General features: G+C 37.5%; 1 protein-coding gene across 1 annotated transcript; it reads left to right on the top strand.

The window, feature by feature from the left end:
• The first annotated feature begins 3429 nt into the window (after positions 1–3429).
• On the top strand, positions 3430–14234 carry LOC106881967 (uncharacterized). Its single transcript, XM_089351425.1, has 2 exons — positions 3430–3852; positions 10911–14234. The coding sequence occupies exons 1-2, from the start codon at positions 3741–3743 to the stop codon at positions 10970–10972; spliced, it is 174 nt and encodes a 57-aa protein (XP_089207551.1). The 5' UTR covers positions 3430–3740; the 3' UTR covers positions 10973–14234.

The raw sequence follows: 14234 nt of genomic DNA, 5'->3' as shown, positions 1-14234 counted from the left end.
CAGGCTGATGACGAGCAAAGACTCTTAAATATAGAAATATATATATATATATATATATATATATATATATATATATATATATATATATATATATATACCGGAGTAAGCACATGAAATGTGCAACAAGGTGGAAAAAAGAGTACTCAAATACCAGAGGTAGAGTAATATGCTTTATTTAAAAGCAGCAGAAAAATAACAAAAGACTGTTACTCTGAGTTTCACGTTACCGTTCATCGGACAGTTTTGATGAACGGGAACGTGAAACTCAGAGTAACAGTCTTTTGTTATTTTTCTGCTGCTTTTAAATAAAGTATATATATATATATATATATATATATATATATTTATATGCAAAAACTTTTGTAAAGTTTTACATATTTTGGCAGTTCCATTGATGGCCTGTATCAGTAATCTTCTATTCAGCTTTCTCCTTCCTGGTTTGAAAACCTTAATTGCTCAAGATTGCTGGCAGAGGCAGTTTGTTCTTATCCCAGTGCTCCAATAAATTTACAAGCATAATTCTGAACTCGTAATCCGAGTGGAGTAGCTGATTATTTCTCAATAGTTCAGCGTAGATGTTTTCTTTTTCACCGATCGTCAGCTTAATACTGACATCCGCAGGAGCACTGATTTCCACTACAAGACGTAATTTTTCTTCTCTGTACTAAACCACTATGTCTGATATATTATTTTTGCATTTTATCGAGATTTTCACCTGGAAACTCTACCGGTACACTTCATATTAGGAGTGGTGGTCTCTGTGAGTTATTGCATGCATGTATGTATGTATGTGCATGCATACATGTATGTATGTATGTATGTATGTATGCATGCATGCATACATGTATGTATGTATGTGTGTATGTATGTCATTCAGTTTTATTTCAAGATTTCTTGTCAATAGAGAAAGAGCCGGTTTCTAACCTAGATCCGAGGCTCCTTGGAATTTCAACATCAACAACAGGGTATGTATGTATGTATGTATGTATGTATGTATGTATGCATGCATGTATGTATGCATGTATGCATGTGTGCAGATTTGTATGTTTTGCTTTATGTATGTATTCTCATACATATAGTTGCATATCTAGACATGCTCATATATATTTAAATGATAAACTTCTGGAAAGTTCTACAGATTTTTACAGTTCCAGTGATGGATTGGATCTGTAATCTTCCAATTAGCTTTCTCCTTTCTGGTTTTGAGAAGCCTAATTTCTCAAGATTGGTATTTAGGCTGTGTGTTACATATCCCAGGGCCCCAATAATTGCAGGTATAAACCTGAACTTGTAATCTAGATAGAGTAACTACAGATTTCTCAATAGTTCAGTGTAGGTATTTCTACATTCTATTTTTTTTTTGCATAATTGTATGGATTCTTGCGTGTAGAATATAAATATTGACAACATTTGAAGGAGCTGTCTGCTGGTGCTACTGGTTTTTCCTTCCGTTGAGTGCGCTTTTTTTAGGTGGCGAGTTCTTGTTTTTCTTTCGCTCGCTTCATCCCCTTTCGCAGAATTTGTGTTCAGTGTGGGCAATCATTTGAGACCTCCTACCATCTCAGGACGTCCAGATCAATCGACGTATGTATGTACGTATGTATGTATGTATGTATGTATGTATGTATGTATGTATGTATGTATGTATGTACGTATGTATGTATGGGCACGTGTAAGCTGCGTGTGTGTTGCATTAATGGAAAATACAACCGTTGCAAAACACTCAACAATTCTATTTTTATATAAGTATACACGTAAACAAATACACAAAGCCCACACAAACACACAAACACACACAGCGCGCACGCACGCACACACACACACACACACACACACACACACACACACACACACACACACACACACACATAAAACATAAAAACTCGGACATTGTGCACTGTGTGTGCACGAGCGCGCGCATGTATCATGTACATACACATAGGCGCATATATATACATATGTGCGTGTGTGTGCGTATAATAAGAAACTTGCTTCCCAACTACATAGTTCCGGGTTCAGTCCCACTGCGTGGCACCTTTGGTTTTATGCGTGTATATTCATACACATAGTTGCACGTTTAGACATGAGCATATATCTATTTATATGCAAAAACTTTTGTAAAGTTCTACATATTTTGGCAGTGCCATTGATGGCCTGTATCAGTAATCTGGCCTGTATCAGTTAGCCCCGGGCTAACCAAAGCCTTGTGAGTAGATTTGGTTGACAGACACTGGAGAAAACCGTCGTGTATATGTGTGTGTGTGTGTGTTTTGACCCTGCTGCTTGACGACCGGTATGAGTTTGTTTACGTCCCCATATCTTAGCGGTTCGGCAAATGATAACCGATAAAATAAGTACCAGTTTTTTTTTAAAGCAAAAATATCCTGGGGACGATTTGTTTGTCGTTTAAAACCCTTAAAGTTGGTGTCCTAGCTTGGCCTCAGTCAAATGCCTGAAACAAGTAAGAAAATAAGATGCAAAAGATATATATACATGTGCATATATGCATGCACATACATGCACATACGCATACATATGTATGCATGTATATATGTATGTATGTATGTATGTATGCATGTGCATATGATATATATACATACATATATGTATATATACATATATGTTTATATACATATATGTATGTATACCTGTATACGTATATATATATATTAATATGTATATACACACACATATATATGTGTGTGTGTATGTATATATATATATATGCATATATACATATGTGTAGGTATATACATACACACACGTATATGTGAATATATATATATATATATATATATATATATCGTCTGTAAAACCATAAATCACACACACACACACACACATAAATATATATACATATATATGTACATCATATATAATATATATACGTATACATACATATATACATATACATATATATATTTACATAGATGTATATATGTATATATGTATATATGTATATATATATGTATGTGTATATATATATATATGTATATATATATATATATATATATATATATATATATATATATATATATATATATGTATGTATATATATATATATATATATATATATATATATATATATATATATATATATACGTATACATACATACATACATACATAATGCAGACGCACACACAGAAGTAACAACAATAATAACGAAAACAAACATAGCTATAACAATTACTCACACACGCAGACACACACACTCACAAACATACATAAACAACAACAAAAAAACGATATGATTATCGAGAAGCCAAAAATATATAAACTGCAGAATGTTTATTTGCGTGAGTGAAAGAGATAGGTAAACATGTAAATAAGTAGGTAAGGTGTATATGAGATTATTGCCTAGTTAGTCTTCCGTAAAATTGCACTAATGTTTATCTAGGTTATATATGTGTGTGAGTATGTGCGTGTGCGTGTGTGAGTATGTACGTGCTTACAACCAATCAAATCGCTCGCTGCCATCAGGCATTTGCCATGTGCTCTTGGAGCCAGTAGGGAGGGACCAGGGGTTGCAATATAAATACGACCTGCGCCTTTCATCTGTTCAAAAGAACTTTTTGAACTACACAGAACTAAGAAACTTAAACAAGAAACTAACAAATCAACTACGCAACCTTTCCATCTTCAACTGTCTTAAACTAACAAACCTCCAGAACTAGAAAGTATTTTCTACAGTGTCTGTGGGTTTTTTTTTACAGAAGAAACTAAGAACCGAGTGTTTACAATGAAAGACTTGTTACTTAACGCCAACGCTTTAAACGCTAATAATGCCAACAACGCGAATAATACCAATGTCAACAACGTTAACATCTTAAATAGGAACCTTCATCAACTTGGTAAGTTGTTTTGTTTTCTTACTTACATGCATAGATACATACACTGACACGCACACACACATTTATGTAACCTTAGAAAAAGTTGGGATAAGGAAAAAAGTACATCATCCTGCGACAGATAAATATTCATTTAATAATAAACATAGGATTTAAATGGGAGCTGTTATAAAATTCATGCTCTGTTAATACAAGAGGTGGACTAGCTTGTTTAGAATTCCACCCCACCGATAACGGAACACTACACTCTATTTATCTATCTATCTAGGCGAAGGAAAAGAATACGTACACTTAGGGGTTAGGGTTTTTGGGTACTACTAAAGCAGAGTGGTCCCGAACGCGCTAGCTAGTCGTGAGTGGTCGATTCTAACCCTATCCCTAACCCTATCCCTAACTCTAACCTAACCCATGTATTCATTTGCACACGCGCACTTTTTGTAGGATCGACCACTCACGACTAGCTGGCGCGGACGCGCGACTGCGCGTTCGGGACCACTCTGCTTTAGTAGTACCGGGTTTTTGTTTCGCCGAGCCGATATTTAGGACTCGTATCGAAAGATCGCCAAACATATATATATATATATATATATATATATATATATGCACACACGCACACACACACACACATACACGTCACCTTCTCTATCAACATCTGTATAACAACACATGCACATTGATCGATACAGATAAACCCAAACATACCCTCGTTTATATTATTCATGTAAAATATATAAAGTTAATAGACTTTCTTCGATTTTCACAATGAATAATTTCACTGATTCGATCAACTGGACTACCTGTTCAGTGAATCCAGAGCCGTCTTAACAGTATCATAATCCCCACCCCCACCCGTGGACATACTAATGCATTGAGCCCTATTGTATTTATTTATTAACAGCCAAGTTACATCATAGATCAAAATTGGACTCCCTATAGACCCGTGAGACTCCCGGGCAACTGCCCAGTGTGTCTATGCCTTAAGACGGTACTGAGTGACTTATAATGGTAAACGGATGATTATTCTGAAGACGCTTGTATGTGTAATGTAATTCTCAAACAGAATCACCGTATCGTTGCGTTGTGTAACAAACAGGCCCGTCGCCAGACTTTGGTGCCTAGGGGTGTCTCAGAATATTCTGGGTGGGCATTAATTTGTAATAATGCTAAGGTGGAGTTAAGAAATAAGTGTATCACTGTAAATCTGAGGGTGTACCATTGAATAGTGAGGGGACAGTGCCGTCCGGTATACCCCCTCAGCGACGGGCATGGTGACGAGGATGGTCTAGCCGACGGATGAGTTTTGGAAGAAAGGAAAAGGGTAGGTAAGTGGGGGAATAAAAATAGAAAAAAATGGAAATTTTTGTAAAAAGAGAAAAAAAGGAATATTACAAAAAATATAAAAAAAGACTCCCCACTTCACCACACACACACAAAAAAAAAAAAAAAACACAACTACCCTTTCATGCAGGACTTCGTGGGGCTATTCCAAAACTTCGACCGAAGGTCTTCCACATTTTCCGTCTACCCGACTATCTTATTTCATTCACAGGAATAGTGAAAAGATACGGTGCAAATGCAGTAGGATCGCACCCGGGACCTCACGTTTGCGAAGCGAACTAACTTCTTGACAGTTTGGTTTCGTATTGAAGCAATAACGACCAGCTTACCTAGGGAAGCTCTGTGCTTACGTACCCGCTAGTAATAGTAGCTAAATCTTAGATGTCACACAAAAATCATACATTTGGTGAAAAATAAAATAATATAGTCCTTGATATATTAAAAAAAAAAAAATGGTCGTGGTTGGATTGTCTTTGATAACAGGCCTGCGCTATAATCGAAGCTAACCTAAGGCTAAAATACAATAAATAACATAACATAAATCATACTATACTGCAGACATGGCTGTGTGGGTAAGACGCTTGCTTCCCAATCATGTGGTCATGGGTTCAGTCCGCTATGCGGCAACTTTTTTCTACTATAGACTTGGGCCGACCAATGCTTTGTTGTAAACAGAAACTAAAAGAAGCCCGCTGATTCTCTCTCTTTATATATATATATATATATATATATATATATATATATATATATATATATATATATATATATATATATGTATGTATATATACGCGCGCGTGTGTCTGTGCTGTTTGTCCGCCTCTGCCGCTTGACAACAGGTGTTCGTTTGTTTACGGTTCTGTAATGTAGCGGTTCTGCAAAAGGGTCTGATAACACCAGACTTAATAATAATAGTAACAATAAATACTAGAGTTGATTTGTTCGACCGAAAATCAGCATGGTCACAGTCCAATGACTAAAATAAGTTAAAAATGTAAAAATCATGCTGTCTTTAAATAGAAAGCAGAGTGGCAATGTATGTTCGATGATCAGGTACGGCCTGGTGCAAAACAATTAAAACAATAGGTTAAAGAGGTCGTTTACGTCATATGCTAGGTTTGGAACATGTTTACCAAAATTATGGTAAACAGATGGAATGGAACCATGTCACTTGCGGGGTGGTAGTGTTGGTGTTGGTGGAAGAACTAATTGCACGATTGGCTAGAATGTGTTTACTAGCGGATCCAAAGACTCCCTCTTCGATGAAACAATTACGATAAAAAGTAAATTTGTTGTAGCTATTCTTACATTCATCGATGTGTTTATATATAGGTGTTTATATATATGTATATGTGCATGCGCGCTCGTGCGTGTATGTATATGTTTGTATACATATATATGTATGTGTATAATGCGTATGCGTGTGTGTATATATATATATATATATATATATATATATATATCCTATATAGATATATGTGTGAGTGTATGTGCACTCGTATGTGGGTGGGTGTATACATACATATATGTATGTATATATGTGAGTGTGTGAGAATGTTGTTTACTACATTTTACACTTGTCCTACTTTTCTGTTCCATAAGTTATCGCTTTCACCGTTTTTTTTGTTGTTGTTATTTCTCAACTTGTTATTGTTGTTATTACTCTTATGGTTGTAACTTTTGTTCGTGAAAACATAAACAAGACATTCACCTTTTTTTGCTGATGCAGTTTAGTTACAAACCCCTCGCCAATTAGGGTGTCTAAGTTATTTTAACCTCCACTGTGATAGTAGTAGTAGTAGTAGTAGTAGTAGTAGTGATTGTGGTGGTGGTGGTGGTGGTGGTGGTTGTGGTGGTGGTGACGGGATAGTTTCTCCCTCATATCACACTTGTATTCTCTTTAAAAAAAAAAGTAAGAAACAGGAAAAAAAGAGAATGGCTTGCAGAATATCGTAGTCCTTTATATATGTATGACTGAAAAAGGTCAAGTGTCCTGGCTGGAAGGTGTTGATCTGGTAGCTGAATAAGAACAGTCAAATCCCCAAACGCCCTCTTCAAAATTCCACCCTGAGTATCTTAAATAATGATAATAATAATAAATGAAGGGTATATTATATATTGTAGTCTGAGATACATTTATGTCCAATTGAAAAATAGAATAAGCACGGCTGGAACATACTTGATCGTAGGTCAACTGGATCAGGATTGATCTGGGGCCTACTACTACTACTACTACGACTACTACTACTACGACTACTACTACTACTACGACTACTACTACTAATAATAATAATTTCAAATATTTTTGCCACAAGAGCAGTTTGGGGGAGGTGGGGATGAGTCGACTACATCGACCCAGTGTTCAACTGGTACTTATTTTATCGACCTTGAAATCAAAGTCGACCGCGGTGGAATTTGAACTCAGAACGTGAAGACAGACTAGATGCCGCTGAGCATGACGCCCGGCGTGCTAACGATTCTGCCAGCTCGCCGCCCTCTCTGCCTTAATAATAATAATAATAATAATAATAATAATAACAACAACAACAAGACAGTAACAGCAAGGACGTGATGAGAGAGTTGCTGCATTGTTGCTTCAAATGCTAGAAATAGCAGCCAAATCTCCTTTATTTGACATCACACCGTCTTGGAATAACAACTCATTGGATAATAAAATTCTGGGTTCGCTGCACGGCGGACGTCAGCGACAGGTGGCCCACATAGGAAAAAGACGTGATTGTCACGACTGGAATGCTTTTGATTATAGGTTTGCTTGATTAGGGTCGACCTCTGGATAAACAGCATCACGGAGCATCTATGTGATCACTTGTCCTGTTAGAAATAGCAGCCAAAATCCTTTAGATACACTCTCCCGTCTTAAAAATGAAGAGACACTGGGGATATATGGAAACACTGGACGGTTATAGCTGGGACACTTGTGATCATAAGTCTGCTCGATCAAGGCTGACATGAGATTGAATAATAAAAACACCTCTACTGCCACCACTGTCATCAACTTGCTAGAAATAGCAGCTAAATCTTCTTCAAGCCACAGTATAACGTCTTAAAAAAAAAACGAAAAGATACAGTGAATAATTTAGTTCTTTCTCAATAGACTAACTGGAAAATAAATATGGGATGGTCACGACTGGAATATCTCGACCAGGGTTGATCTAAGGTTAAATAACAATGACAGCTCTAGTAAATGCATTAAGAATGCAATCAGCGCTAGTGCATCATAGTTCACTCTGCTGTACCTCGGCAAAGGTATACCTCAATTTATGTCGGAAATTAGTTCCAAGACTTTCGATGTTACTCGAAAAATGACGTAACACGAAAAAGCATTAAAAAAAACTTATAAACTTTTTAAATAAATAGTTTGTACATATTTTTACATGTATTTCATTTGACGTTCCACTTCAGTGTTGGTGGTCTTCTAGGAATTTTTATTTTTGTTTCTAAATATGTTAACTATGACCAACGCGAAGTCTCATAAATCCAAGGGAGTTGAGGTTTATTTCTTTAAAATGACGTTAAGTCGGGGAAAAAAAACAACAACAAAAAACGTTAACTCGAAACTACGTAAGTTGAGGTAAACCTATATAGTTAGTTGCACTCTAGTGTACTTTAATGTAACTCGTGTGCCGTGATGTAGTTAGCTTGTTATTTGAAGCCGGGTGTTTCTTGCAGTCAGCTGTTGTACGCGACATACATAATTATACTTATATATAGGTACACACGCACTGCATACAAATACATAATACACTGCTACATCTATTAATGACATTACGTCGTAAACAATCTTCATGCCGACCAGTCCCTACCCGATACCTCAATTCTCCTATCCCTTCATTACCATATTCCTCTCCTTCCTCTATCTTATCTCTCTATTCTTCCCTTATCTCTCTCCCTTTCTTTCTCATCTTTCTACGCCCCTGCTGCGCAACTCATCGACCCTCTTATATCATCTTATCAACCCCATCGTTTTGTCTCTTATCTAACTCTTTCTCATAATCCCACTTTCCCGTCTTCCTAACTCACTCTCACCTTTCTACTCCCTTCCTTCGTAACGCTCGTCTTTCCTTCTTCAACTCTACCTCCTCCCCCTCTCTTTCTTATCTTCCTACTACCCTCTCTTCATTACTCCTCATCCCCGCCTCTTATCTTCTTACGTTACGTAACTGTCCTATATTTGCGAATGTTATGAGTTCAAATCTTTCTGCGTCCAATACAATAAGTAGAACATCAGTAAATACAGAGAGCAGGCCAAGCTCATTGCCCTGTCGCCACCATCACCACCTTTACACACACACACACACACACACACACACACACACACACACACACACACACACACACACACACACACACACACACACACACATGCACTCGCTCGCACACTTAACCTAATGAACCCATTATTTTGTTGTTTTTACATAAATCGCTACCCCATTATCACCCCACTTTTTACATGAATCGCTATCCCATTATCGCCCTACTTTTCTTCAACACCCTTCTTGGAACTTTCCACTACCGCCAGGGAGGCAATACCACCCACTTTGGGAACCACTGCCTTGTCCATGACCAACTTCAGTCCAATGGCAAGGCTAGGTCAAGCCGACAGGGAATGGAGACAGAGGTAGTGGATGACCAACAGGTCTTATTTGCCCCATCTTGCACTCTGCACTCCACAATGCATTGCTACAGCTAACCTTCCACCTTCCCCCTGTTGAACCATGAAGGCTTCTTCTGCAAAGTCTGCTGGTTCCGGTCTTCTCATGGACAAGCAAAGAAGCCCTAATATGCTAATTAATCCATAACTGGGACCTCGACAAATGCTACTTCTCCAGACCTGGAAACACTAGTGGCTAAGAGGTAGTTCCACACTCCTCAAAACCCGAGACTCCCAAACCAGGGCCCTACTTCCAGATGTAGTTTAACCCTTTAGTATTCGGATTATTCTGTCAAATGTAATACTTATTCATTCACATTGTTTTTAATTAATCCTGTATCGTCTTACATCCTTGAAATTTCAATGATGTGATTGTAATATTTTCAGAATGACATTGTAGGGTAGGTGTGAGAGGACAAAACTGACTTGTTCAGACATAAAACAAATAGAATATTTGGGCCAGATCTGGCTGGTTTAAATGCTAAAGGGTTAAAGTCATACCCAGGCCAAGTGTATCCCAGTATAACTTCTGTTATGATACCCTTAATGCCATGATCTTGTTAATATGTTACAACATTGTTTGTCTCATAACAATATGTCTGTGTCACATTAGTGAAATATCAATGTTTCAGAAGGATAGAAACTTTCTTCTTTAGCCAAACCCTCATCAACTTTTCGAACTTCCACTTGAAAAGGAAAGTAAAGGTAGAGGGAAAAGTGCTGCCTCCCAGCAATTTTGTTGTAAAACTGGTGAATGTGGCAAAGAATAGTGAATGGGCCTACTCTTTACATGCACCTGTTGACGATGTAAAGAGGACACTTGCTCCAGTGGTCAGGCCTTCTTGGTTTTGTGAGGTTTCCACAAGCGACCTTAGGGAGTCTCCCTCTTTTGGGGAATCATTCACTGTTAAAATTTATATTTTCTATAGTTTTTTTACTTTTCACATGCCTTTTATGTAACACCACATTGTATTGTACTGTCCCCAATAATAAAGAAAACAGTATTATTATTATTATTATTATTATTATTATTAATTGTTTTATTACTTTGTAGATATCGATGAAGATGACCATGATGACGTATACATCCAGGAAGAAGTAAGTATCTTGCATTGAGCATTCAAAACCCCATCTTCTTCATTACCACTATTCATTGGTTGATACACATGGTTCAATGGTTTGGGTAGGTAGTATACCATAATAGTTGAAATTTTCAATAGAAAGGACTTAGCCAATTATTTCACTCTTGAGATAATGAGCAGCCACTTTGTGGTTGTGTGACTAGTTAGAAGCAGTGTCCAATTTTGCTTCAAATCACATTCTACTGTCTGAAATAAAGAAAGATAATTTGCTCCTGATCTACTAAAAGACAGGATGGTCAAAATTGAAACACCTCTGATCATAGATCAAGTTGATCTGGGCTTATTTAGAGTTAAATACCACACAAATGTAGCTCCCTCTCTATATATCTCTTCCTCTCTCTCTCTCTCTCTCTCTCTCTCTCTCTCTCTCTCTCTCTCTCTCTCTCTCTTACTGACATTCACACACTAATCAGGAATTAGCATCCCTGCCAGTGCCACATAGAATCACACACGCTGGCGCCATGTAGATACACCTCGGACAATCCCACTACATGCACCCATGCTAGTGCCACACAAAAGCACTCATTCTGGTTCCACATAAAAGCACCTGTGCTGGTGCCACATAAAGGCACATGTGCTGGTGCCACATAAAAAAAAACCCAGTACCTTCTGTAAAGTGGTTGGTATTAAGAAGGGCATCCGGTTGTAGAAACCATGCCAAAACTGACATTTGGAACCTGGACAACTCTCTGGCTGGGCAGCTCCTGTCAAACCGTCCCACTCTTGCCAGCATGGAAAACAGACATTAAGTGATGGTGATGATGATGATGATTTTATTTAGCTCCAGATCAGCTGTGATTGAATAGATTTGTGAACAAAGGCATTCCAATCATGGCCATCCTGTTTCTTTTTCTTTCTTGTTTTTTACATGTTAGGGACTGAATTGTCCAATGCATCTTCTCTTTCCCTGTTTCTTTACCTAACCCCAATTTCTTGCTCTATTTCTGTCTTTTGTCCTTTTTCCCCACAAGTATTTTCCCTCTATGAATAAGTAAAATATATGTGTGTGTATGGGTGGGTGTGAATGATAGAGAAAAAAGAGAGAGAGAGAGAGCTGGAAACAATGCCTTAACTATATAGTCAGAGAGAATAATAGAAACTTTGTCTCTTCTTAATTCCCCCCACAGCTACTCATTCACTCCCTACTTGTGATTTGATCTCCTACTGCTTCACATGAAATATAAAAATACACATCGGAAACGATAAGTGATTTCTCTAAAGTCTACTTAAGCTGTATCACTTAAACTATCCTCTGAATTCTACTTAAACTGTATTATTTAAACAAGCCTCTCAACTCTAAATATGTCCTCTAATCAGTAAGGTGCCATCAAGGTCAAAATAAAGGAAATAGGCAACAGAAATAATGTCTTTGAGCAATGCATGCAATAGGGATTAATATTATGGGCTATGGCTATAAATTTAAGGAGATAAGTTCTCCAATTTCACCTCAGTTACCTAACTAATTTTATGAGAAAAATATGAATGCCACAACATATCATAGCTTGCTGGCGAGCAGTGCACCTCTTTCATTGTCATATCTATCTATCTATCTATCTATCTATCTATCTATCTATCTATCTATCTATACATACATACATACATACATACATACATACATACACACACACTCTTACACATACAAGCATGTGCATATAGTTAAAAGTTCACTTTGCAATCATATGATTCTGGGTTCAATTCCCCTGTGGGGCTCTTTGACCAAATGTCTTTTATGTCCTTGGGTTGACAAATGGCTTTTGAGTGAAGTTTTGTTGAAGGAAATTGTACAGAAACCCATTGCATGTCTGTGTGCGTGTAAATATTTATACATACACAAACACACACATAGATATATGCATCTGGAGTATTTCTCAGTAGATGAGTTCAAATCCACCCTTGGCATCAATTTCTGAACAGAATATCTTATTCTACATAATCTCAGTTTACCTCACCATATGGAGCCCATAATAGACTGATCTGAGAATTTCCATTCTTAGAACCCAGTCCAACAGTTGCCTGGGCTTACTCACTAACCTGTATATCAAGATTCTGATTCTGTGTACCAGTCAACGTATATGTGCATGCGTGCGCGTGTGGTGGCTTGTGTATAATAATAATCCATCCATAAAATGTTAGTCTTAGACTGAAGTCTTTGACAGATTTGAGTGGACATTTCTGACCCTTTGTAACTGTACATACCTAGAGTATTGTTAGGAATAAATCGTCTGCCACCCGATTAGCAGACCGTGGCCAAGCCTCCAACTGAAGTCGTCCTGCCGTCATTTGGCCCACTTATTCCTACCTCGCCTCTTACCACTCACACTTAGTGTTTTGTTATTATTTAATGATCAAACACAAATTTGACCGAACAATTGTAACCCTTTAATTCGCGCGTTCAGCTTGCGTCTTGAGTAGCCGACGGTTGCCAAGCTCCTAGCTGAAGAAGTCCTACCGTTGTTTATCCACTTACTCCTTCCCGTCACTCACCACTCACACTTGGTGCTTTGTTATTATTCAATAATCAAGCACAAATTTGACTGAACATTTCTGACCCTTTGTCAATGGACATAATTAGAGTCATATTGGGAGTAAATCGCATGTTCAATTTGTATCCTAAGTAGCAGACAGTTGCCAAGCTTCCAGCTGAAGCTATACTAACGTTGTTTGTCCACTTACTTTCCCCGTCACTCACCACTCATTCAATGGTATGTTACTTAAATATCTAGCTACAAAACGATTAAGAAACGAAGTAGGTGAAGTGCATGTTAGTGTCAGAAACCGGGTTGAAGTGTAAGATTTGCTGTTGTTGCTATCGACTGCTGTTGCCTTGATGACTGTCCAGCATTGTTTACAGTGGAAATCACTCAACGACGGGACTCCTCACAGAACAACGGTACTATTCAGTGGAAAAGAACAGCACGCCGAGATCATGTGTCGAGCATGTGTTTAGAAGATTGCGTTAGCTGCACACAATGATTGGAGACACATGATAACATCATCTTTTCTTTTTAGTAATTTAGACAGGATGATGCTTTATCTCTTGTTAGAATATTAGTTACCATGTCCGTCCTTCTGACGTGGTATCATATGATTGCTAATCAGGGAGAACAGATAAAATTTAGGTTGTCTTCACAGATTTCTCACGCAACCTACCTTCACAAACCACACACACACGCACGCGCATCCACCACCACAACGATAGAAGTTTGATAATTAATTAGGAAACAAAAAAATAAAAA

Source organism: Octopus bimaculoides, chromosome 4 (assembly GCF_046866305.1).
Source record: "Octopus bimaculoides isolate indiv1 chromosome 4, ASM4686630v1, whole genome shotgun sequence".
Taxonomy (NCBI): Eukaryota; Metazoa; Mollusca; class Cephalopoda; order Octopoda; family Octopodidae; genus Octopus; species Octopus bimaculoides.
Note: the sequence above shows the minus strand (reverse complement) of the source record. Positions and strands in the feature narration are given on the sequence as shown.